The sequence below is a fragment of the Mya arenaria genome, chromosome 12, assembly GCF_026914265.1.
Source record: "Mya arenaria isolate MELC-2E11 chromosome 12, ASM2691426v1".
Classification (NCBI taxonomy): Eukaryota; Metazoa; Mollusca; class Bivalvia; order Myida; family Myidae; genus Mya; species Mya arenaria.
Window position 1 is genome coordinate 66,986,832 of NC_069133.1, and position 27,714 is coordinate 67,014,545.

The 27,714-nt window shown below is 39.0% G+C and overlaps 2 protein-coding genes and 1 non-coding gene across 3 annotated transcripts; 1 reads left to right on the top strand and 2 right to left on the bottom strand.

Moving 5' to 3' along the window:
* LOC128212610 (U1 spliceosomal RNA) lies at positions 1–163 on the top strand. Its single transcript, XR_008257530.1, has one exon. It is a non-coding gene; the product is annotated as a U1 spliceosomal RNA (small nuclear RNA).
* An 8,942-nt stretch (positions 164–9,105) lies between these two features.
* On the bottom strand, positions 9,106–9,843 carry LOC128210900 (leucine-rich repeat-containing G-protein coupled receptor 4-like). Its single transcript, XM_052915252.1, has one exon. It carries the CDS (start codon positions 9,841–9,843, stop codon positions 9,106–9,108), a length of 738 nt encoding a protein of 245 aa, XP_052771212.1.
* Positions 9,844–13,013: 3,170 nt separating this feature from the next.
* Positions 13,014–14,718, bottom strand: LOC128210901 (uncharacterized). The gene is made up of 2 exons (XM_052915254.1): positions 14,714–14,718; positions 13,014–13,872 (listed from the first exon to the last, which is right to left on the bottom strand). The coding sequence occupies exons 1-2, from the start codon at positions 14,716–14,718 to the stop codon at positions 13,014–13,016; spliced, it is 864 nt and encodes a 287-aa protein (XP_052771214.1).
* Between the last annotated feature and the right edge of the window lie 12,996 nt (positions 14,719–27,714).

The window sequence follows — 27,714 nt, forward strand, 5'->3', positions numbered from 1 at the left end:
ATACTTACCTGGTACAGGGGATACCGTGATCATGAAGGCGGTTCCCCCAGGAAGAGGCCCTCCCATTGCACTTCGGTTGGGCTGACGCCTGCGATAGCCACAAATGTTGGTTACTCGGGTACGTAATTTATTGGTGTGGGGACTGCGTTCGCGCTGTCCCTAAATAATAAAGTTATCGGTCGCTTAAGGGACATTAGACCATTGGAGTGTACTTGTACATGACGTCTAAACACAAAGTTTCCACTTTAAATTTTACGATTAAGGAGAACTAATAATTGTTTTATTCAAAGAAAATTGAAATAAATAGTTACTTTACTTGCATTTAGTACCAGCAGTAAAGTCAATACACGGAATAATGAAGCTGTAAATATTGTCAACTTTGGGAATTAGACGAGGTATCCTATATACAGTTAATTGACATGTTGATGCCTAGGATGTTGTGTCATTGCTTGATAGTGATATTTGTAGAAAGAATAATTATGCCAAAATAAAACGGTGAACAAACAACATCAACAATTGAAACAAGCTTTTCATGTCCCTAATAGACAGCAAAATAGGTCATTTCACGTTTGATTTCTGTTGAAATTAAGATAAATGCACAACCTTGAATACTTTTATAGTGTATTTTTATTTCATATGTTAAACATATTAGTAAGTAGCAATCAATGAAACTAAAATGTATGTGTTAAGCAGGCATCCAAATTTAGCATCCTAGCAAATGGCTTGATAAAATACCAATATTTTGACTATACAATACATTAGATGGACCGTTAGCAGGATCAGTCACTTTCCAGTCGTACGACTCTCATCTTGTACAAATTTAAATATCGCATTCTCTCATAGAATATCTTGAAAAAACTTTGGTCAAAATTCCAAAAAATAAATATTTTATAGCAAAAAATGTAATTGAGTACAACTGATCTTTTTACGATTACTCTAGTATATTTTTGCACTAGAGTAGGATGTCTTCGATATATTGACAAAAGGTTTTTATCAAACCTATCTATGAGACTATTTTAAAACTAGTAAAAAGTAACAAAATTATGATAAATCATACCATGGAATTTGTGTATGTAAGAACATGAAGGTGGATTTCAATTTGGGTCATTTCCTGTGCAAAAATTGTCCCTAGTTAAATAACAACTTGTTCTCATGGCGACATTTTCTACCAATATGTATGCATCTTCACTTGAATTGAGTTTATGAAATCTATATATAGGTAATGTTTGATTATTGGACATGATGTGTTTTTTTTTACATTTCGTTTTGTCTTAACAAGAGTTATGTCCATTGACAAATATGTAGTAAAAAAGTCTGAAAACTCTTACGCGCACCTGTCGTTATTGTCACATTCCACTGGTGCTTATAGTGTAAGAGTTTTGGCCCTTTATTAAAAATGGTATAAAAAAGCTCGTGCCGCGCACGTAGCCCCAAGTGTGTGGCACTTACTATCCTGAAGCTTCATGGGCATGTCGTGCATGTGCTATTTACTGTCATACTTCACTGGGGTTGACAACAATAAATACTCTTGACTTAGTAAATAATGCTCTGAAAATCTTGCGTCGCATGTAACTCAAAGTATTGCACTCATGGAACTTTATAGGAATGTTAGTCATCATTGATATTGTGCACATGCAATTTGTGTGCCATTCACTTTTTCTGAAGAAAAAAACATGTCTGAAGAATATTGTGTCGCGTGATGCTCCATATGTATTGCACATACAATGGAGGAATTTAACTTGGCAGAAATGTTGGTTACATTTATATTGTCTAAGAAGGTAGTTGTCCCTTGACAGTTTGATATTGTCTGAAATTTCATGTGTCGCATCTAGCTCAAAAGTTATGAATATTCACCTTTGAAATTTCGTAGGAATGTCGATCATGTATTTTTTTAGTGCGCCTGTCATTTCTTTTATATTTCACTGTTTAACAATAGTTAGGCTCTTTAACTATGTTACACGAAATATATTTCACCTACATAAGCACTCCTGAAACTGCAAATGTGCATTGTGGAATGCCATTAACAGCGTATGCCTGAAAATGAAGTTTCTATAATCACGATCTCCGTAGTCTCTTTACATATGGGAGACTACTCCAAAACTGATTCAATATCGGGTATGTTCTAGTTACATCCCGTGGGTTATGAATCGTACACACAAATAATATGTGAATTTGAAATGGTTTTACATGATGAAAAAAATGTTATGTCCCAGTCAATTGTAACCACGCCCCACCCCCAGGTCCGGGGGAATACCGGATTAGCCGGGGAAATAGGCCGTGTTTTTACCTTTCAGGTGGCCCCGCAGTGTCTGGTGAATACGGTGGTTTTGTATTCGTGCCAAAAATTTGCGGGGAATAGGCCTTACCTAGGGTCCCGGGGTGCGGGGCATTTGGCGGATATTTTACCGCAGGACGGGAATTTGACCCGGGCTTGGCTGGAACGAAAGTCAAAGTCCCCGCTTTTCCCCGGACCTTGGGGGGGGGGGGCGTGGTTACAATTGATCGGTGCATTAACATTTAACCGAACATATTAGTTTAGTTTCGTATCACATAACCTGGTCATTTCAATATTCTACATAAAATTATAAAAAATCAGCATGCAAAATCGTTTCAAATGATGTCAAAATAAGGAAGAGACAACAGGCACCAAAATCTAGTATTATTCTGAATGGAAATGCCTGAGAGTTAGCTTACATGTTGGTCGGGTTACTGTTTTGCGTTATAATTGAAATGTAAGTAAGATTGTTCTCGGTGTTTAATTTGTGGATGAAGATCATTAGTTCATACCAACTAAGTTAAGCTCGGTTGTGAAAAAGCTAGCATGACCTAGGCATTTGAATCACCTGAGTCCATTTTGAGAATACAGGGTTGCGGGCCCGAATGTACCACATATTTGTTAAGATGTGGTCAAGCTTTGAAACATTGTCGGAAACAGTCCATGCTTCGAATTTGTGCATTTATAGTCGCATTCGGAGCTCCTCGGCCATTTTTAAAAAAACAACCTCAGATGTATGCAGGTACATCGAGTAGTTCGTAAATTTTTGAATTAAATCATTTTAGAAATGTAGTGTTTTAGAATTGTATTTATTGATCTAAGTTTAAACTGATTGTCAGTGAAGTATATTATTGCAAACATAATTAAGATTTCCAAGAGTAAAGTCATAAAGTTTAACTGCTAAATAAAATCACTACGCGTCAAAATACATCCGAGGTTGTTTTCGATAAAAGTGGCCGAGGAGTTCCGAATGTTATAGTAGTTTGCTTCTAGACTGTTTACTATTGCATTTTTATATGTGTAGTTATATCGATGGAGAAATAGCATAATTTTAGACTAACTGTGATTGTTTTTATTAATAGATAATACCACTTGAGCCTTGAATTATAGGTATTCTCAATTTATTTGCAGAATGCATAAAATGTTTATATTGGACGATATAAATTATAGCCTTGTAGATCCATGTAGACATGGCTTTGTATGAAGGGTCATGTTAAGACTGTATAAACATTGGCAGAAATGTCTCTTCCATATTTGCAAGATAGAAATGATTTCTTCCATAGCCATGGTTGTAATGACTGGTCAGAAATGCCCTCAGTCCCTTGATACCCGTTTCCGTCTCATTTCTTAATTTCTTGACCGACGAAACAAAAGCCTCCGTTATTTATTTTCGAGGCAAGCAAATCCAGGAAGGTATTAGAGTGTGGAATTATTTGTCTCGGTAGCGTCCCAACGGCCCTCGGTCCATTGTTTCGCTAATGGGTTGTCACTTCGGTGGCCCCCCTGCGGACCGCGGGACCACACCTCGCCACGGACTGCCGCCTCACGCTGGAATCATCTGAGGTAGATGACTTTCAGTGTACCATGATCTCGTCACGTGCAAACTTACATTTCCATTTTTACTTTGCTTGCAGTCCATATAAGGAGATAATTAAATTAAAATATAACATACATTTATGAAGGTGTCTCCCCCAGGCATGCCGGATTCCGGGCCATGTTGGGAGATATTCCGGATGCCGTGCTTAGACACGCCGGAAACCACGAACAGAGCGAACTGAATTCAAATTTCGGAGCAAAACAAGTACATATATACATTACAATGATAAACTGACTTTCATTTACAAATAAATCGTCAATATGGCAACATTCTCGACGAATACATGCATAATTTGGGCATTTGTTACACTCATTTATGATTCGTCTAAGCCCATTTCATAACATGCTAACTACGTCTTAGGAAAATAAGATGCAAATATTCATTTGTTGGAATATATGTTACCGTCCGGTATTAAACAGAATCATATAATGGATTTAACAAAACGACGATGATGTGCACGAGGTTAGGGATACTTCTGCTCTCATATTATGAAGATTATGAAACTGCTCCTCTGTGGCAATAACATGTTGCATAAGTGAGTCATATAGAATCCCAGTAAGAACGTTATTATATCTTGCACGTATAATATCTAATTCTTCATAGAGTTGATATTTAGGATCCCAATTGTACCCCCTGCAGTTAATCATTACGCAAATAAACGATTGATATGATATGAATAAAAAGCGGCAACATTCTCATGTGTCTCTGACCGTCAGTTTGACAGTCCGTTGGAATTAGTGCTAAAGATAGAGCAACGCTTGTGAAAGTAGTAGAACGCCGACGGTATTTTTGTTTGTTAAACAATGCTTCATGAAGCTGGCCTTTTCACGCCTTTGTAACTACAATCTACGCCGAATTGAGAGAGGAACATTCATGAAACCATCATTCATACGACAAATGCTCTTGGGATAAATTAGGGACTGTTTCCCGACCTTTTCACTCATATTTCTCCGAGTATTCAATTAGTTCCCACTAACAGGTACAAATTTGTACAAATTCGAAGAAAGCGACACTTTTCTTGTCGCTTAACGGTATTTTCATTCGGTTATATGGTCCCTCTTGTATTAAGAAGTTTCTCGCTGTGGAGGTTGTTTGATGGCCGCTAATGTATAACCGACATATTTTCTAATTCTTCGACATTCAAATTAGTCGAAAAATGATTATCCCAAAAGTGATTGTATTTGCATTTCAAGTTCACAATGTGTTTTTCGTTAACTTTCACTCGTAAGAATGTTTTTGTCACTTTTGTAGAAAATGGTTTCCAGTGGTGTCATATCAACGAGAATTTACTGACAAAAATTAGTTCTTGGAACGTGCATGCAGCCAACAACAACAGCACCAGCAACCAAAACAACAGTACTTAAATGCTTGAATAGATGTACGATATATTTGCAAAACATGTGGGGTTTTATGGCTCTCCCCGGTATACCCCCGGACCTTGGGAGCCGTGGTTACAATTGACTGGTGCATTAGCATAAAGTTATAAACTGTAGCCTATTATTATTATCATTTATTTTGCAAGTCCAAAAACGCGATGTCGTATTACTTCTTTAGAGTGTGATTTTTTTAACGATTTTATTTCTTAAGTTGATGAAAACGACGCCACTCATGAAATACAGCTTTCCCAGGTCACTCGGTGAAATACAGCTTTCCCAGGTCACTCGGTGAAATACAGCTTTCCCAGGTTACTCGGTGAAATACAGCTTTCCCAGGTCACTCGGTGAAATACAGCTTTCCCAGGTCACTCGGTGAAATACAGCTTTCCCTGGTCACTCGGTGAAATCTTACACTGCAACAAACTACTCCTATATTTTAGATTCCTTTTACTTTTTATAAATATATTCAGTGATAGCGAATGGAATTGTGGAAAACAGGATTAGACCAAGTATTTTTTGGGACCATAAAAACTAGTGTTGTGCCGATGGTCGAGTATAATCGACAATTGATCGGAAAGGCCTACGTCGGCGACAATCGAAAGTGAAATTTGAACAATCGATTACAGAAACAAGGAACGTAACCGTTACCGACTAGCTTGCTTTTCCTGGTTAATGCTAGTTTGTGTTGAAATGTTAAGGTGTAACTATGTTAAGTTATCTAGTCATATTGTATCAAGTCAGTAAGTAACTACAGTACCTTATTACCAGGTTTCTTTGTACTTAAACTGCGAAAGGATTGGTTCTCAACTCTTGGTTGTGGTATTAAAGTGATTATACTAACCATGTAAAAAATTAGTTTTCTCAGTTTTCTGAAAGAAAATGTTCTTGTTAAACATACAGAATATTCACCTGATTGTTGTACTTGTTACTGACTGATTTTTAAAAGAAATTGATATCTTTCTCTGTGTTTATTTTACACATGTATACAATACTAAATGTAAGACAAAACATAGAGCCTGTGGTCTCATGTTCTGTAATAGTAACTTGTGAACACTAAAAGAAAGGTGCGTTCTGAATAAAAAATGTAATTTATACAAAGAAATGTACAAACAATATTGTAAGGGAACACTGGTGCATATACTGTAAGTGTATGCCTTTTATATGATGACCAAAGATAAATAAATCGATTAATAATCGATCATTGATCGGTTTCATAAACCGATTATCGATTGTAATTTTTCTGTCCGATTCCCAACACTAATAATAAAATAATAAAAACACTACGTCGTAACGCTTAACATACTCGTGAATAGAGAAAACCTGACAAAGTACATGCGTAGAACATTATAATCTTTACATTGGCTATCTTTACAGAACATTTCTTTCTTACCCGTGAGCTTTTTTTGTTGTTTTCTCTATCATGAGTAACTTTTACTTTGGTGTAGATACGCTGTTTTAAAATTCCTTGAAGTAATGAATTACAAACCATATTTATGCATTACGAATTAATTCACGCATGTCGGCTAATAACTGATAAAGGGGGCACGAACTATCTGGCTCTTACCGACTTGATTGAATCGATGAATTACATCGATGCATTAATTTCAGATAAAAATACATAAATCGTTTAGCATTAAAACTGAAAAAGATCGGAACAATATAGCGAATGTTTTGCTTTGAATGAAAACATTCAATAAAGATAAGTTTACTATTTATTCATCATATTAAATGAAACATGGCGCAGTCTACGCCGCTTACATAGCCCCGCATTCGGTCTTTTGCCAAAGTTTATAAGAGTTTAGTTTCTTCGATAACCTTTTCACGAAACCGCCGCCTGGTGGAGCACTGTCCAAAAATTATTTTGGAAACAGGTTTCACGGCCTCTAAACGCCAGTTCCACCACTTTACGGTGGTGCAAAGAAAAAGAGCACACATGATAGATACTTATAGTTATATGGTAAAATTAACAGCACCTAGCCTTTTATTTTCGAAATAGTTTTCAGTAAGGTTAAGGTAGTTCGCGTAGAGTTTTGTTTTCGCAAGTAGTATGCATCACCAGCATAATGTTCAATGAATGATAAACATAGCAACGGTTAAATTCATTTCAAAAGCGTTAACTTTTGATTTTACTTCAAGCGCAAAACATACTCGATAGCGCCACCACTAGGGCAACAGCGCCACCACTTTTATAAATATGTGCATTTTTCCTTTTTAAGAAGTGCTTATCAGTTTTGTTGTGTTCCGGCATAGTTACTATACATAACAGTTATGTTTGCATGCGTGAGAATGTTCTTACGGGGTGTGTAAGCACCGAAATGTACTTGCTATGCAATCAGATCTCAAAATATGCACAAGTCCGGTTCGGGAGAAAAGCTCCTGACACCACAGTTTGCGCAATATTGAAACGAAATAGTAACCAGCCTACAGTAGAAGTGCTCTTACACGGTACCACATTCTCCGATTTTCGAAATATGTCCGTTAAATGAAATTATCAAATACAATATAAATCATACTCACGTTTGTTCATGTAAACATAGGGCACAGCTCCACCACGGAAGTGTCGACAGCTCTTTTTCTTTGCACCACCGTAATGTGGTGGATCTGGCGTTTAGAGGCCGTGGGTTTGTCGAAGTGTTTGAGGAAACTACTTTACTAATCAAACTCCGGTAATATAACGAAGGTGGGCTCTTTTAACGGCACGGACTGTCCTTTGGTTCATTTAAAATGGTGAAAAAAAGAAAGTTATCTTTGTTTAAAGTCATCATTCGAAGCAAAATGTTGCCTTCCGACGTAGCATTTATGACGTAAGTTATCACGTGGTATACACACACTGCTTATGGCTGTTACATTCATTAGGACTTGAATAGTGAAGTTTTTTAACAAACGAATTATTTAAAGAATAAGAATGATATCCCCAAAAACAGTTAACCATTTCAGGATTTTTACGCAACCTAGAAGTAGGATTTGTTATTGGTCTCATACTCAACATTGACTGATTCCAGGCAAGGCTTTATTGTTTGCACAAGACCGAGCGAAAAAGCGAGCAGTTTTCCCTCTCTGAACAATTAAGTATATTAATTCAGAGCAATTCCATTTGATGAAGAATAATAAACTGATATGGACTGATCGTTCAGAGATAATGAAATTTAAAACATCCTGGTCACGTGTCTTATGTCTCTAAGCGCATGCGTGTGGTGTGGGAACGAGGCTCGCTTCAATCTTCCAGGCATATAAGAGAACTTACAATAGATTTGTAATCGTTTGTTTTCCATTTCCCATGCTCCTATGCACGCGTTTGTTAATTGCAATTTCCCTAATCATTTTCCCGTTTTATTGCGATATTAGAAAATTAGAAAATGAAAACCAAGATCGTTCTCTCGCTATATAATTCTCTCTCGCGATATCCAATCATCAAATGGAGTTCTCTCTTGTTTCTGTAATAATGGCACTGAACAATTACGGCTTCAACCCTCTCAGGAGTTGGCAACTAACTTTGAAACTCTATACAATGTTACCATCTAGTTCCATACATGAAAGAGACCAATCATGGTTGAACTTCGATTGTGAATCCAAAGTAACGCTTAGATATTCGTGTCAGATCAGACTTTTATCTTTTTTTACATTTCTAAAACTTAAGAAATATATACAAAGACAATGTGTTAAGATATTACAAATAGAAATATCAGGGTTACAGCGATTTTATACGTGTATTTAAATAGACAGATTAATGCCCATTAATTGTATGTACAATTATTAAACAAAACATCACTAAATCCCGTAAATCATAGACAAGTTTCTTATGAAAATGGCACAGACATTGGAAAAAAGCTATTCAACACATCACGAAAAAAACACTATCATGGGCACTTCGAAAGAATGTCATCAAACGCCGTCGGGACGTCGATCGTTGCCTGTGATATACAATATATCCTGTTGAGTGTCTTCGTCCCGTTTATTTGGGCAAGATCGGATAGGACGTCACATCGGCACTGCACGTACATGGGGTACGTAAACGCCAGGTTGAGGGGACGGCTTTGCAGCGAGGTAACGGCGAGTGGAAACGTTGATAAAGCCGTATCGAGAAACTGGACGGTGCTTAGATGAACGTTGTTGTCGAAGGCGTGGAGCGATATTGACTCTATCGGGTTGTGAGATATGAAGAGTTGTTCGAGATTGACCAGACCTTTCAGGTCCGAGTCGCCGATAGTTGTTATACTGTTGTTTGAGAGGTCTATTTTCAACAAGCTGCCCAACCGAGAGAGACCGAAGGGGATGGATTGAAGGTGTGATCCTCGGATCGAGATTTGCTGAAGGTGTAAGGTTCCGTTACATTGAAAGAGGGAGTCAACATCTAATCGCTCATTGTTTCGAAGGAACATGTCCGAAAGAGATGAAAAGTTGAAGGACTTCTCACAGTTTAAATAGCTCAGATTGACAAGATTCGTTTCTGCTAAAATCAACGTTTTAAGTGATGACGAGCGAATGAAACCGTTCAGAGCATTGGCATCGTAACCTTGAACTTGGAACGATTGAGTCACGGTGGTATTCGACAAAGACTGTGGCCATGTAGACACCGAACCCAGGCCTAAAGTCATTTGATAGATGCTCTTGTCGGCGAGAGCATCGAAGTTTGTTAGAGGGTTGCCAGACAGGTCTAAATTGGTGACAAGCAACTGGGTAATTTCATTCGGAACTTGTACCAATCTGTTATTTTGTAAAAACACCTGAAGCACTTTACTTTCAAAACTCTTGAAAGCTGCAATGTCAATATCAGAAATGCGATTATTGCCCAAATAGAAGAAAAAGTAGCGTGCATTCACAGAGGTCAAGTTTGTGAATGCTTGACTGCCAATAATCTGTATATTATTTCTATCGAGCTGGACTTTCAAGACTCTGTCATTCGTCAACAAAGCTGACGCAATTTCCGGTGTGACGTCAAAGTTTGGAACGTTGTCAAGGTTACGGTTTCTGCAGTCTATCATACCTTGTCTACAGTAGCAGGATTGGAAACACTCTGGGCCGGTTGTGAGAATAAAACATTGGACCACAGAAAGTGATCCAAGGAGCAATACAACCTGAAACAAATAAATGAACAATTACTGAGCATGCGCAATTTCTTTTTTCCACCTTTTCATTCTTACTTGCTAGAATGTAAGCCTAGTACTCAATGATTGCCGTTCTGCAATTGCATTGGCTGAAAATGTAGCGTGTATTCTAAAATGTTAATAATAACTAAATGATAACTAAAATAATACTTGTTTAAAAAACCTATATTTAATGTATGAACTATTTGATTATAACTGTTTCTTTGTACACTTTGTTAGTTAGCTGATGATGTATTTTAAAGGGACCATTTTTAACAAAATTTATATACAATAGCATTTTTTCTAGCACGACGGATAGGCATTTTCGGTGACGTCAGCCGTGCTGGAAAATTCCATCTGGCACCCCCATGCCAGATGAGTCACGCGCTGTGACATAATACTTTTTATTTCTTTTATTATACACTTAATGTATAAACCATAATTATGATATTTCATTGGATGATTTCCATTAAAATTTACTTTACAAAAGTATACCTTCAAAACAAAACAAAACAACCCATTAAAAGACGTGATACTGAAGAAACTTATTGATGTATGCAGTGAATACAAATTACTGCGCGTCATGACGTCAGTAAACATCATCGCACGCGCCTTATGGTGAAATGTACAAAATGAGCTTTTTATGTATTTTCTTCATAAAAAAATGAAATTTAAGGTATGCTAGAAAAAATATCACCCGACCCGACTACCCGCCGTTAACTCGGCAAGCCTCGTTACCTGGCAACGCAGGTGCCCTCGGGTCGGATTTTTTTAATCCGGAACGGACACACGTGACAAATATTATTATTTATATGCCACTAAAGTAAAAACATCTGAAAATGTGAATACTATCCAATTCGAAAGAGACAAACCCGAAGGTAAATTTATTCACCTGCTTTTGTAAATTGTCCATGATCGTATTCCTGCACGAGCGTCCTAAAAATGATCTCGATGGCACATAATTGTCTTATCTATGGTGGACGCTTCACTTTGAGAGTAAACAACTGGACTTTATCAACCTGATTTCTATACAAGTAGCAGAAGTTACACTTTACTTGGACGTACGTCAACAGAAAGGCCAGGGAACTCTTTGACATACCTTGCACAACTTTGTTTATAGGGGCTGGGAATAATAAAGATTTGAAAAGTAAAATTTATTTGTCTCTTGTAATTAATGCAAAGAATTTTAATGCAAAAAAACAACCAAGTTGATGGTTTCTGCTGACCTGGGGCTGACCAACATATTCTAATTGCTATAGCATTGGTTGTTTTACTTACATTTTCAGCCTACACAATAACCCGAGATGTAAACTTTGAAAACTATTCGGGTTAAGTTTGCCGATTTAAGTTAACCGGTGCCATTATACATCATTACAGAAGATATAATATTATCTAATCAAACAGAAAATTTCCATCATTATCTCATACATGACATTCAGAATCGGTAATGTCTGTATTTTGTTTACATGTTGTACTTTAAAACTAACTTTATTTATTAAATGCGTTATGCATATCAGCATGGTGTGTGTGTGGGGGGGGGGGGGATTCAGTATTTGGGTACTTACTATTCTAGTACTATTGGAGGAAAATTGTCATGTGCGGTATGTTTATTTTATAATCTATAAAGTTGAAAAATGAGTTCATGACAGAAGCAGAGAAGAAAATGACAAAATAACCGAAATCATTTATGATTTTGACGCTTTTTCTTTTCATAAATTTGCTGCACAAATGCTTTATCTCTTACGTTTTCATGGACTGATCTTTAAGACTGTAATGTCGTGTATGACTCGTTGCAAAAAAACGTATATAAAGATATTGGTGTTATCACCCTGGTCAGTGAAATCTATAAATCTATATATCGCATCTGAAAGGCTTCAGAGTTAACCATCAAGGACATGAGCCTCGTTGAAGGTTTATTTGTAAGACTGCTTCAAAACCGTAGCCATAAATGCATTCCGTACCGTATAAAATAGGTCAGCGGGATGGTTGGGGCAGCAACCATCATTCTATTTTCTTAAAACTTTAACCTCATACAAATTGAAATATAAATCTTACTTTTGGTTTAAATTGTGTGTACGTACTAACAGAAATAAATGGTTGTGGGGACTTTTCAGGGATCGGCCACGGTTGTGAAGACTTTTCAGGGATCGGCCACGGTTGTGAAGACTTGTCAGGGATCGGCCACGGTTGTGGAGATTTGTCAGGGATCTGCCATGGTTGCGGAGACTTGTCAGGGATCGGCCACGATTGTTTAGAGTTATCAGGGATCGGCCACGGTTGTGAAGATTTATCAGGGATCGGCCACGGTTTTTTTAGAATTATCAGGGATCGGCCACGGTTGTTTAGAGTTATCAGGGATCCGCCACGGTTGTGAAGACTTATCAGGGATCGGCCACGGTTGTTTAGAGTTATCAGGGATCTGCCACGCTTGTGAAGACTTATCAGGGATCGGCCACGGTTGTGAAGTCTTGTCAGGGATCGGCCACGGTTGCGAAGACTTATAAGGGATCGGCCACGGTTGTTCAGAGTAATCAGGGTTCGGCCTAGGTTGTGAGGACTTGTCAGGGATCGGCCACGGTTGTTAAGAATTATCAGGGATTGGCTACGGTTGTGAAGACTTATCATGGATCGGCCACGGTTGTGAAGGCTTATCAGGGATCGGCCACGGTTGTGAAAACTTATCAGGGATCGGCCACGGTTGTGGGGGAATCGTAGGGATCGGCCACGGTTGTGGGGAATGGTAGGGATCGGCCACGGTTGAGGGGAATGGTAGGGATCGGCCACGGTTGTGGGGAATCGTAGGGATCGGCCACGGTTGTGGGGAATGGTAGGGATCGGCCACGGTTCTGGGGAATGGTAGGGATCGGCCACGGTTGTGGGGAAAGGTAGGGATCGGCCACGGTTGTGGGGAATGGTAGGGATCGGCCACGGTTGTGGGGAAAGGTAGGGATCGGCCACGGTTGTGGGGAATGGTAGGGATCGGCCACGGTTGTGGGGAATGGTAGGGATCGGCCACGGTTGTGGGGAATGGTAGGGATCGGCCACGGTTGAGGGGAATGGTAGGGATCGGCCACGGTTGTGGGGAAAGGTAGGGATCGGCCACGGTTGTGGGGGAATCGTAGGGATCGGTCACGGTTGAGGGGAATGGTAGGGATCGGCCACGGGTGTGGGGAATGGTAGGGATCGGCCACGGTTGAGGGGAATGGTAGGGATCGGCCACGGTTGAGGGGAAAGGTAGGGATCGGCCACGGTTGTGGGGAATGGTAGGGATCGGCCACGGTTGTGGGGAATCGTAGGGATCGGCCACGGTTGTGGGGAATGGTAGGGATCGGCCACGGTTGTGGGGAATGGTAGGGATCGGCCACGGTTGTGGGGAATGGTAGGGATCGGCCACGGTTGAGGGGAATGGTAGGGATCGGCCACGGTTGAGGGGACGTTTCAGGGATCGGGCACGGACTTTTCTTTTTTGTTGGGACGGAAGTTCGGCCACCGCTGCGGAATAAATTTTCCTCCTCAAGAGATAGGTCACAGTTGTTGAGTCTGACATATTGACTTTACTTCTTTCAATTAACAGTGAAATAAAACCCTTGGAATATAGCGTGAGTCTGAAACTTTTTTTATATCTCAACCAATTCAATTAGTAAATAAAATTCATTTGTTTAGACAAAACAGTTAATAAAAAAATATGAGACTATAATTAAAAATTCCTTTGAGAAGCGAGTTCAAATTAATGATACTCTTTTTGTAACAATGATAAATCTCTATTAAATGTTTCAATGATTGTTTTATTACACGATCAGTCATGCTTTGATGTAGAAGTGTAATCATATTTGTAGAAACCTTTTCATATTGAAATGGCAAATAGTCACGCAAAGCCCTCTTTCCAGCCTTGCAGTACTTTAGCAATATAACATATAGACGGCCTTATCAGTGAACCATTAGTACATCAGATGGAAATAAAAATTACCTAATGAATAATTACTATTTAATTGAAGTGTTCTATATAATTACTATTAAAATTATAATCAATGATACTAAGTTGATCTTTCGGAAAGCAGGGTATTAGAATCGCGTGTATATTTTTTTTTCAAATTACTGCCTTTGCATGAAACCAACGAACTGATAAATCTGGTCACTTTTGTGATACTGTTAATAAGTTCAGGTGCATTTGTATGATTTGTGTAATATCCTCGTTTTAAAGATTTTGAGACTTTTAAAGAAAATTATCCTTATAATCAAAATAACCAGGCCAATGTCTCGACATGCTTAAGTATCGTAGCTCACCATAGCTAAATTACCTGATTTTACAAAATTAAATATAGTTTATTAGGATCACCATATAATTAAGACTTAAGAATCTTCGTGAAACTGTCTGCCTCACCTCATCACAATAATGGTTCAAACTCTTGCACGCATCATACTCGTTCGACCATTTTGCATTAGTGTACAAAAGAAAGAAAATGTATAATAATAAAAACTTAAAAACTTAATGCACCAGTCAATTGTAACCACGGCCCCCAGGTCCGGGGGTATACCGGGGATAGCCGGGGAAATGGGCCGTGTTTTTACCTTTCAGGTGACCTCGCAGTGGCAGGTGAATGCGGTGGTTTTGTCTTCGCTTTAAATATAGCGGGGAATGGGCCTTACCTAGGGTCCCTGGGGTGCGGGGTTATATGGCGGGGATTTTACCATCTGTTCGTCCCCGTCCAGGGCGTGGATTTTAGCCGGGGTTGGCTGGACCGAAAGTTAAAGTCCCCGCTATTCCCCGGAACTGGGGGGGGGGGGGCGTGGTTACAACAATTGACTGGTGCATAAATACATGATATTTTAGCAACTCGGGTAATGGCAGTCGGAACACCACGGCTTTCTCCCTCATACGACGAGCCTCGGATGTATAAGTAAAAGTAGTTCACTAGCTCCTCGGCAATGCTGGCACTAGCTCCTCGGCAATAATGGCACTAGCTCCTCGGCAATAATGGCACTAGCTCCTCGGCAATAATGGCAGTAGCTCCTCGGCAATAATGGCACTAGCTCCTCGGCAATGCTTGCACTAGCCCCTCGGCAATGCTTGCACTAGCCCCTCGGCAATAATGGCACTAGCTCCTCGGCAATGCTTGCACTAGCCCCTCGGCAATAATGGCACTAGCTCCTCGGCAATAATGGCAGTAGCTCCTCGGCAATAATGGCAGTAGCTCCTCGGCAATGCTGGCACAAGCCCCTCGGCAATAATGGCACTAGCTCCTCGGCAATAATGGCAGTAGCTCCTCGGCAATAATGGCAGTAGCTCCTCGGCAATAATGGCAGTAGCTCCTCGGCAATAATGGCAGTAGCTCCTCGGCAATAATGGCAGTAGCTCCTTGGCAATGCTGGCACTAGCTCCTCGGCAATGCTTGCACTAGCCCCTCGGCAATAATGGCAGTAGCTCCTCGGCAATAATGGCAGTAGCTCCTCGGCAATAATGGCAGTAGCTCCTCGGCAATAATGGCAGTAGCTCCTCGACAATAATGGCAGTAGCTCCTCGGCAATGCTCGCACTAGCTCCTCGGCAACAATGGCAGTAGCTCCTCGGCAATGCTCGCACTAGCTCCTCGGCAATAATGGCAGTAGCTCCTTGGCAATGCTCGCACTAGCTCCTCGACAATAATGGCACTAGCTCCTCGGCAATGCTCGCACTAGCTCCTCGGCAATAATGGCAGTAGCTCCTCGGCAATGCTCGCACTAGCTCCTCGGCAATAATGGCAGTAGCTCCTTGGCAATGCTGGCACTAGCTCCTCGGCAATGCTTGCACTAGCCCCTCGGCAATAATGGCAGTAGCTCCTCGGCAATAATGGCAGTAGCTCCTCGGCAATAATGGCAGTAGCTCCTCGGCAATAATGGCAGTAGCTCCTCGGCAATGCTGGCACTAGCTCCTCGGCAATAATGGCAGTAGCCTCTCGGCAATGCTGGCACTAGCTCCTTGGCAATAATGGCAGTAGCCTCTCGGCAATGCTGGCACTAGCTCCTCGGCAATGCTTGCACTAGCCCCTCGGCAATAATGGCAGTAGCTCCTCGGCAATAATGGCAGTAGCTCCTCGGCAATAATGGCAGTAGCTCCTCGGCAATAATGGCAGTAGCTCCTCGGCAATAATGGCAGTAGCTCCTCGGCAATAATGGCAGTAGCTCCTCGGAAATAATGGCAGTAGCTCCTTGGCAATGCTGGCACTAGCTCCTCGGCAATGCTTGCACTAGCCCCTCGGTAATGCTGGCAATAGCCTCTCGGCAATAATGGCAGTAGCTCCTCGGCAATAATGGCAGTAGCTCCTCGACAATAATGGCAGTAGCTCCTCGGCAATGCTCGCACTAGCTCCTCGGCAATAATGGCAGTAGCCGCTCGGCAATGCTGGCACTAGCTCCTTGGCAATAATGGCAGTAGCCTCTCGGCAATGCTGGCACTAGCTCCTCGGCAATGCTTGCACTAGCCCCTCGGCAATAATGGCAGTAGCTCCTCGGCAATAATGGCAGTAGCTCCTTGGCAATGCTGGCACTAGCTCCTCGGCAATACTTGCACTAGCCCCTCGGTAATGCTGGCAATAGCCTCTCGGCAATAATGGCAGTAGCTCCTCGGCAATAATGGCAGTAGCTCCTCGGCAATAATGGCAGAAGCTCCTCGGCAATGCTGGCACTAGCTCCTCGGCAATAATGGCAGTAGCCTCTCGGCAATGCTGGCACTAGCTCCTTGGCAATAATGGCAGTAGCTCCTCGGCAATGCTGGCACTAGCTCCTCGGCAATGCTTGCACTAGCCCCTCGGCAATAATGGCAGTAGCTCCTCGGCAATAATGGCAGTAGCTCCTCGGCAATAATGGCAGTAGCTCCTCGGCAATAATGGCAGTAGCTCCTCGGCAATAATGGCAGTAGCTCCTCGGCAATAATGGCAGTAGCTCCTCGGCAATGCTGGTACTAGCCTCTCGGCAATGCTGGTACTAGCCTCTCGGCAATGCTGGCAGTAACCCCAATCTTCAGATTCTTTAAAACTTCCAGTACATGTACATTCCGTATAACTCCATTCAAGGACACAATCGCTAGCTTACGTTTTATGCTAATTTATTTTTTGAAAAACGTACGTGTCTTAATGATAATTTTAAATACAACGTTATCGAACATGGCTACATGTTTAGCTGGGATGGCAGTTTTTAAAATATGCACAGGATGTATATTAGCTGAACAGTCTGTTATTTCTGACATTAGTTTGAATCTGGCATATTTTAATATTATTATGCCAATCTTATTGATGTTGTCAGGTAATATAGAATCAAATCCTGGACCCGACTCAGACCAGGCTCCGTGTATTTTAATGTTACATCAAAACATTCGAAGTATTCGATCAAAAATGGACTACTTAGTATATAAAAAGTCATTTCATCGACTTTGACGTTTTGTGTTTTACACGGCCTATCAAACGAAGTGAACGAGGATTTTCTACACATTGATGGTCATGAATTTATGTTTAGAAAAGATAATTCGTCCCACTCTGGTGGTTTTTTAATGTTCGTATCAGAATACCTCCGACCGGTTCGCAATTATGACTTAGAAAATTATTTACCTGAATCTTTATGGGTTGCATTGAAATATAAAAACGAAAGTTTTCTAATAGGAACGATGTATCGTAATCCTCATCTAACAGTTGATTTTTGGGATAGAGTGAACATTTGCCTAGAAAAGGCACACGATTTATGTAACAATATAGTTATATTCTTGGCGATATAAACGAAGACCAACTTAACCAATCAAATTGTAAATTTCGAGATATTATGACAATTAATAATTTGCGAAATGTTATAAACGCCCCAATTAGAATAGCATGCTCAACGCGAACCTTGTTAGACCCAATTGCCGTTTCACAGCACATAAACGTATTAAATTCTGGTGTATTTGAAACTCCTCAACATATAAGTGATCATTATTGTGCTCATGGTTATATCAAAAGTAGCTTTTTGTCAAGCTCTACCATAATAAGAAAGGTATGGAACTACAAACGAGCAGATTTCAATTAAATGAGCAAACTAATTAGAACCGCTTAAATGAAGGAGATATCGATCAAGCGACCAATCTTTTTACAAGAACATTTATCGAGATAACCGAAAAGTGTATCCCTACTTACTATGCATCTATTCGCTATTCTGATAAGCCATGGTATAACTCTGAAATTAGAAAATTATCTAACAAACGCGACAAACTAAAAATCAAAGCGACACGATATGGCAATTTGTGTGATTGGATTGAATATAAAAAAGTAAGAAATAAAGTATCAAATATGACTAAACATGCTAAGGAACTATTTTTTAGTAACCTAGACGACAAAATAATTGAGTTTAATTCATCCAATCCTCGGCTATATTGGAAAACTGTTCGAATGCTTGTGAAACAGAACAGCAACAAGAGCAATGCAATACCTCCATTGCAAAATTTTGATAATTCTTACCCCTTCACTGATACAGAGAAGGCGAAATCCCTGAATGACTATTTCGTTTCAATTTCGAGTATCGACGATGATAATGTGCCTTTACCAGACTTAAACATAAGGACAAATAGTGTACTAAGCCACATCAACATTATTGAAACCGAAGTAAAAGACATCCTCGATAATAAAGCTAGTGGACCTGACGAAATTAGTCATAGAATGCTAATGAATACCCCATCTTCCGTTTGTATTCCACTCTGCATTCTTTTTAATAGATCGATTCGAGAATGTATATATCCTACAAAATGGAAACTCGCAAACGTTATGCCATTGCATAAAAAGGGTGATCGGACATCCTTGTCCAACTATAGACCGATATCTTTGATAAGTTGTGTTGGAAAGGTAATGGAACGCATTCTTTTCAAACACATTTACAATTATATTCTTATTTATAAGCACCAGTCGGGTTTTATCCCCGGACACTCAACGGTTCATCAACTAATAGATATATATATTACCAAATCTGTAAATCTTTCAACGACAAACAATCTACAAGCATTGTTTTTGCGACATATCGAAGGCTTTTGACAGGGTTTGGCACAGGGGCCTTATTTTTAAACTCAAAGAATATGGAATTTCAGGCTATATTCTAAGATGGCTGTCTCATTATCTACTGAATAGGTCTCAAAGAGTGTTCATAGGTACATCCTTCTCTAATTTTAAGCCCGTCAAAGCTGGGGTCCCACAGGGCTCTGTTCTAGGTCCACTTCTCTTTCTTCTTTACGTGAACGATATAGCTGATACCCTTGAGAGCACAACTAGGCTTTTTGCGGATGACAGCTCTCTCGCCGTTTCATCTTCTAACACAGTTGACATAGAAACTACTATTAATACCGATCTACAGAAAATCTCCGACTGGTCTAGACAATGGCTGGTACTATTCAACCCCTTAAAAACGGAAGCTATATTTTGTTCACTTACTAACCAGCAACGGCCATCTCTCTTGTTTGATACTACGCCGCTAATACTTAGCGATACGAAGCAGCAAGAATTGTTACTGGTCGCACACGTTCAGTTTCAATCGCTAGATTAATTAAGGAAATCGGCTGGATTTCATTGTCGGATAGAAGAAAATTGCAAAAGTTAATTTTAGTTTACAAATATATCAACGGTGAACTGCCGTCGTATTTATCAGCACACTTTCCACAAACAGTCAATGATTCTAATCCTTATAGTCTGAGAAACAATGAAAATTTTAATACAATGAATAGACGCCTCGAAATATATAATCGTTCAACAATACCGTCATCCTTGTCATTATGGAATTCACTAGATATAGAAACAAGACACTCACCAACTCTCTCAATGTCAATTGAAAGATCAATTTAAACAAACCCCCATCCCATCTTATTATACTTGTGGAGAACGTCGCTTCTCGGTATATCATGCGCGACTTCGAAACTTTTGCAGTGACCTAAATTCCGACTTGTTTAACAACCACCTTTGAGACTCTCTACTATGTATTAATTGCAATGTAGAAGAAGATGCTGAACACTTCTTATTTCGGTGTTCACTATTCACCAACCAGCGATTAAATCTCTTCAGAAATACTCGAAAATTCCATCCGCTCAGTACAGATAAACTGCTATTTGGTTTAAACAACCTTTCAGAAGAGGACAGTAGCCTCTCAGCATCGCTCGCACTAGCCCCTCGGCAATTCTGGCACTAGCCCTTCGGCAATTGGACTAGCCCCTCGGCAATGCTGGCACTAGCCCCTCGGTAATGCAGGCAGGAGCCCTTCGGTAATGCTGACACAAGACCCTTGGCAATGCTGGCGAAGACCCTCGGCATTGCTGGCACTAGCCCCTCGGTAATGCTGGCGAAGGCCCTCGGCATTGCTGGCACTAGCCCCTCGGCAATGTTGACACTAGAGCCTCGGCAGTGCTGACAGTAGCCCCTCGGCCATTTTAACTCTTGCCCCTCGGCCATTATGGGACTAGCCCCTCGCCTATAATCGTATTAGCCCCTTTACTAGCCTCGCATCGCTGGCACTTTCCAATTTGGTATTGCCAGAAATAGTCCGTAAGCACTAGACATCCTCTGTTGATGCCGGGTGCTAGACTCGAGATGTGTACATCCCTTGTGCACATTAAGGAATTAGATCCTTGATCTGATATTCAGGTGCTAAATTACCACGAATCGCTGATTGTGCTTGAATGTATTGTTGAGGATTTTAAAATAACACCGCAATAAAGTCATACATGAACTAGTTAGAACATCGAGGGGTTGTAACGAAAGAGTGCTATGTGACATTAGATAAAGTGGAATATAGAACCTCTTCGCCTTCATCTCTTGATATGTAATGTAACATAGTGGATAGAAGTTCAGTGGGAACAAGGATATCGAGGATTGCATTATGAACAAACCATGGAGACGGACGTCCATGACGAATCAAAACGTCACTGTTCAATTTAATCGCAATAAATCAGGAAACGGAATTATTTTCCTGGGAACTACTTCCTGTGAGACAATTATGCCATTCCGGTCACGTGTCTACGACGTAGGTCACGTGATGTTCAAAGAGAACATAACTTGATTTGTTGACATGATTCTAGTATCACTAAGACATGCACGTGTTCATTACGCCCAATTACGCCTCCAAATGTCCCTCTTAGAAATTTGCCTTTTCAGTTAATAATGGTAACATCATGTAATTTGGTATTTCCGCCTTTTTATTTAATTGTTCTCCGACAGATTGGAGCGTGTCGTACATCTTTTTCCTAATTGGTTCGGGGGAACGCCACTTTCAATATGGTCGCAGACATGGCTTTCTAGCCAAAACATATGCAACTGACTTTAGAATCAACATTTCTTAAAAACTACACGCTTAATTTACTGCATTATGTCTAGTTATGATAAACATGTTTAATACAAGTGTGCATTGGGATGCCCTGAAGTAGATGCTGACTAGTGTTGCAAATTTTGTCGTATTTGGGGGGATGAAAATCGAATGTACTTTACTCAAACAAACAAAATGGCGGCGATACACAATGAAGTAAGTTTTATCTTCATATCTTTTTTTTTTTTTTTGAAAATGTACGAGTAAGATTTTTAGCTTGCTACACAAGTTTGGTACATGTTTATTTTTGCAGATTTAAGAGAAATGCCTTAGGTTTTTCGATAACTTTGTCATAAGAATCGAATCAATGGAACTTTGACAAAAACATTAGATCAGATGCATGGCAATTTGAAAAATTGTCAATATTCTTTAAACTAATCATCTTATTATGCATATCGATAACTCAGTGTTTCCTATATAAGACACTAATAAAGGAATTGGTCTTAAGCCAAAAAACGTCTTAAAATCATTTGAAAACGTTTTTAAATTATGGTAAGGTGCAGTTACCCGAAATAATTGGTAAAGTGCAGTGTCTTTTCTTGACGGTTTACACACTTTTACATTTTTCATTGCAGACAAGTCCAGAATTTATGCTGAAAGCTTTATAATAAAGGAGAAAATAGATCGCCAAAAGAAATAGTTTTAAACTGTATTCATTCCGTTATTAGCTTATCTTTTACAAATTGATCATGAGTTAGTTTCCATTTTTCAGTTATATTATAATAGAATCTTTTGCAATTTGTATGCATGGTATTAGGCACAGGGTGTATTGTTGTAAAAAAGAACTTTTTATTAGGAACTAACGGGATGAAAAATAAAATTTCAAAGTAAGATATTTAGATAAAACTAAAACTTTGGGTGAGTGGCAGTCGATTCTCCTTCGTTATAAATAAGTGATGGTCTAAGTGAAAGGTCTGTCAAATGCTTAAATATCGTATTAACGGCAGAGGATTTTACAGTGCCAAAGAGGTAATCCCCATATTTGGTAAAATGCCCACGCAGATCAATTACTTTGTCTTACACATGTCTTGTTTAGTTCTTTGATTTTCCTCGTTAACAAGTGTTCGAATAGGTCTAAGGGTGGTTATTTAGAAACCGCTTTTTTCAAATTTTCTGTGGGTTAATTTTAAGTAAATCTGTTCTGAAGAATGTACCAACATATAATTTCTTTGGGTATATCTTAGTTAGTCTATTATTTTAGCAGTGCTATAATTGTTACTCTAGTGTCAGTAGATAAAGCTAGCATATACTTGGTGTTAGCTTTTTGTGTGGGCCAGTTGCAATGGAGGAATTTTCAAATTTTCTGTTCAATTATTTTCCGTAGCTCGATTTTGACGAATGCATAAGTACGTTTGAGTCCATTCTGACACCCGCTCTATTTTCTGTATACTGCCTAAATTGAATACTATTAAACATATGCTTGATCGGCGACTTCTAACATTGACATTAACTGAACTTTACACTTTGGTTCTGTTCGTTGATTAGTTTTAGGGGGTTGATGTACAGGTAGACGCAGGCGACCATGTTTGCTTCCGGACTTCTCTGCAAAAACAACAACATTTTGTGCAAATAAATTAATTGTTTATTGTTTTTAACTCATATTAACGTGTATACGTACATTAAAAGAGTTGACTATAATAGTGTTCTTACTTTGTTTGCCATTTTAAAACTGATAAAAACGGACATACATATGCAAACCGGCCTGTTGATAAAGGAACCACTACGATACGTATTACTCGCGTGATGTCAGTGACTTAGCTAGCCCTCTTTTCATGTAGATTCATAAATGTGCTAGGGTGTCCGAGGGTATCCCCCCCCCCCCTCAGAAAATTTTGAAAACCATGATGAAATCTGGTGCATTCTGGGCGTTTTGAGGTGATTTATATAGTACTGGAAATGGACAGTTTTAAGATCATGTTGTCAAGTACGCATACTACATCTTTGGCTGATTTCTTTTTTTATATTTTTTGTCAGAATCATGTGGAACAGCCACGTTCTCGCGTATAGGCAGCTACGCGCCTGGATGTATTTCTGAGAGAACGAAATGTTTTGCTGAATTTTGAATTATTTAAATATTATAATTATGTATTAATAATATGACTTTATGTAGGCATAACACTGAAAGGAGACTACGAACAAGCACTGTTCGTCCTTATAAATTCTGTAAATATAAAATTAATTTGCAACTAAAACTATTAAGACCGACGTGTATGCTTTTATACTTGATACTATTATATTCATTTAAAAACTGTTTGTGTCTTGTGTAATTGCTATAGTTGTTAAACAAACGCTTGTTCGCTTGACTCAGACCTGTGATGGAAACAAATCAACACTATATACGTACATTCATTCAGCAAAAGATTGCACAGTGCGACTAGTGCACCACCTTGCACTTGAAGTTTATTGTTCAATAGATAAGACATTGTGTCCAGTTCCGTTGTGTTAGCATAAAACCGTTTCGTTCGAATTGAACTTGTTATGTATGAAGTATCCTGATAATTAGGGAAATTTGAGCCGTGTTATTCTTGTAAAAGTGATGGCTTTATGGTCTAGCGACTTCATTATAACGGCCGTAATTTTGAACCTTATTTATGGCCCTTATTATTACAAAGTCAGAAATGAAAACTATCGTATTTCCAAGCTTAAGAGGGTTGTCCCGGATTTCTTTAATACGTTATGCCTAAGACAAAAAGCCGCCCTTAATGAGTAATGCACGGTAAACCGCGATGTTTTGCGTGATGTCGTGTTGTCCTTTTCTCTTGGGGTTAAGCCGATTTAACAGGGATTTTCAGGAAAAATAGTAAAGATGGTATCGTGGACATTTTAAACAAATAAACTCTTATTTTCTCATTCCGTTTTCTTGGATTTGTACTGTTTTAAATCCGTTTAAAAGCATTTCGACATGTAATTACAGAGCGTGAAATTTATTGCCATAAACTGAGAGATCTGGAATTGGTTAATGAGAGAGGACTTAGGAGTTATTTTAACAAAGTTGCTGTTTACAGCGTAAAGGAGCGATGCAGAACAGCGAAGTACTCCTAAACTGTAAAGTAACGACTAATTCATTGTTTGCGCACATTATGTGATTTTGTTTGTATCCTTATATTACTGAAATTACAATCATATATTTTACTGATTCAAACATAACGAAACACCAGCACCAGCACCACCAGCAGCAGCACCATTACAACCACAACCACTACCACTACCGGCACCGGCACCAGTTCACTGTCGCTAAAATAGTATTCCTATACAAACAAGTGTGCTTTTACCTACATTTTGTTACTAGTTTGCCTTTGGCGAGAATTAAATATGTATGAATAAATCGAACCTCGTCCAATACACCTCTTACTCTAGAATCATGGAGTCCATGCTTTGGGGCGACTATTTATGGTACAGATAAAAAATATAAGCGATATTTGGTGCTTTTGTAACTGTGGTAAATCTGCTGGATACGTAGCTATTAATTAAACACATTTATAAAGGCTTATATTGTGTACCTAAATCATATGAATCTCTTTGTTTTGATCATAAATGTCCATGAGTTAAACACGATATTGCTCTACTTTTTTGCATCAGGCTATCTATAGTGTGCACGTCCTACCGAAACATGTCTTGTCTGGTATGATTAGTTTATTCTAGCCTTCTTGAAGGTCGTGTGTTTGTTCGAGTTAAGAATAAATAAGTTCAATTCAGTACGCATCCTTATCGTGCGATTCTATTTAGAGCATTCGTCACTTGGTTCTATACTGTTATACAATCAATATAGCATCTCTACCGGGGGGGGGGGGGGGGCGGGGGGGGGGGGGAGGGTATTTTCTTAAACACGTGGCACCAATATCACCAACATACTTGAGTCATATATCAACCTCATTCTCAACCTGTTTCGGTATGAATTATAAAGAAAAGTAATTTTATGCAATTATTATACATGTATTTGAGTGATTTCTCATAAACAAAAACGCAGGTGTTTTATGCGCACGTGAGCTAATTTAGTCATTCGGAACTTCTCGGTCATTTTCCATCGAAAACAACCTCTGATACATATGGGAGGGTTACAATGTCAGAAATCTTTAAATTCAGCTACGCTGCAAGTAGATCGCGTAGTAATTGCGATTAAGCAGTAAAACTTATTGCCTTTACTCATGGAAATCTAATTATTTTATGCAACAATACAATTCACTGGCAATCAATTTGAACTTAGTAATACAAAATACATGTCAAAACACTACATTTAATAAATACTATTATCTAAACTTTTACGAACTACTTCTATACTGATATACCGGCATACATCCGAGGTTGTAACATACAGCATACAGAAGTACTCAAGTCATATCGCAAACTCATCTCATTTTACCACATAATATTAAAGTATAATGAAACTCTTGCAGTATGTTTTTATTTTTTAAAAAGCGAATTATCTCATAGAATGTCTTTATAACAACCTTTTGTCAAAATTTCAAAGAAATCTAAATCTAGAGCAAAACAAGTACTGGAGTAATTGCTTAAAAACAAAAGAGTTTTATTCAATTACATTTCTTTCTGTAGAATAGATTTTTCTTTGGTATCTGGACCATATGTCTTAATCAACATATTCTATGAGATAATGCGCTTTTACAAAGAGTTACAACAGATGTGACTTTGATGGTATGTTTTTGTAATGAGATTGATACTATGATTTGACTTATATATATATATATATATATATATATATATATATATATATATATATATATATGTGTGTAAAGATAAAAATGAAATTCACGTCAGTGGATTAATCTGTATCGAGTTGCTTGTGATAGGCCGCATGTTGTGATCTCAGTCGTTGTTAAAAGAATGCTTGATTTACTGCAAGCAGGTTTACGTTCCTGCAACATTTCAGCTATGCGTTAATGATTTGCGATGCACATTAGTCGTCAGTTTTGTCGCAGACGATAAATTTCGAACGTATTTGACACGGACTTCTTTTTCGCGTGACAAATCATCCCGCTGATCTGATTGTTACCTCCCTTGGGAACTATTTTCTCTTCTACCAGGCGATTTTTATATTTCTTCCTCCGCTGGTAATGAAGTCCCTTGTCGCCAGGCCCAGGACTAAACTCTCGCACATTTTCCGTAATTGTTGGAACGTTTTGGAGACAATGAGATTTCAAAGCAGTAAAGATCGTCCATCATTCCTGGGCTCGCCTCATTATTCCGAATTATGATTAGCTAACGCCGAATACAATGTAGAAAATTGCCAGAGACCCAAAACAGTTTCCTCGTAAATGTTTTGAAACACGATCGAGGGGGATTGTGCTAGACTTTTGTGTCACAAGAATTCTAAAATTTGCCTTTCCGGTTTCGTTGATTTTTACAAATTATATTAACTTGAGAAACCAAAAACTGGTTACTTTGTGTTTGTGCTTAAAATCATATTTTCACTAACATTATTGGAAACTCGTTTCAAAGTAGTATGTGACAGCGTCCGTACTTAATTAAGAACTCAAAGAAAGAAGAACATCTCTGCAACAAATCATCATCAATCAAAACTGTATATTTTAACTATTTCCCATAAATTTAAGATTCGAAGCATCAAGTGTAATGAGGAATGAAAAAAAACACGGCTTGATAAGCAACTCATCGCCTGATTCTTATCTTCGGCTGAACGTTTAAACAAATGTTTACACGCAAAAAGACAAGTTAATATTTTTACCTTGCAAATAATTTGCAACAAGGACCACGGTTTCTTAAAATTACCGAAACGTTTTGGTAATCTATCTGCAGTTATCAAACCATCTTAAGATAAGGTTAAGATAAGACGAAGGGTTTGAAAATTTAAACAGGTACCCCGTATTGTTTTTAAACCAAACCAGTTAATCATTCCTCCATGTTTGCGCTATAAACTACTTGCTTTAGTTGGAAATTGCGGACTTTAACATGTGTTTCGGTACGCCTAAATAAAAACGGCTTTTGATGAGATGTTATCATTTCGTACGGATAATTCGCGACTGAATGAAATCTCGTTTTGTCACGGGTCGTTTACGGGCACCGCGCGAGATTA

Bases quoted from the DNA above. Each gene is read 5' to 3' on its own strand.
- LOC128210900 (XM_052915252.1), bottom strand. From the start codon at position 9,843: ATGACTTTAGGCCTGGGTTCGGTGTCTACATGGCCACAGTCTTTGTCG.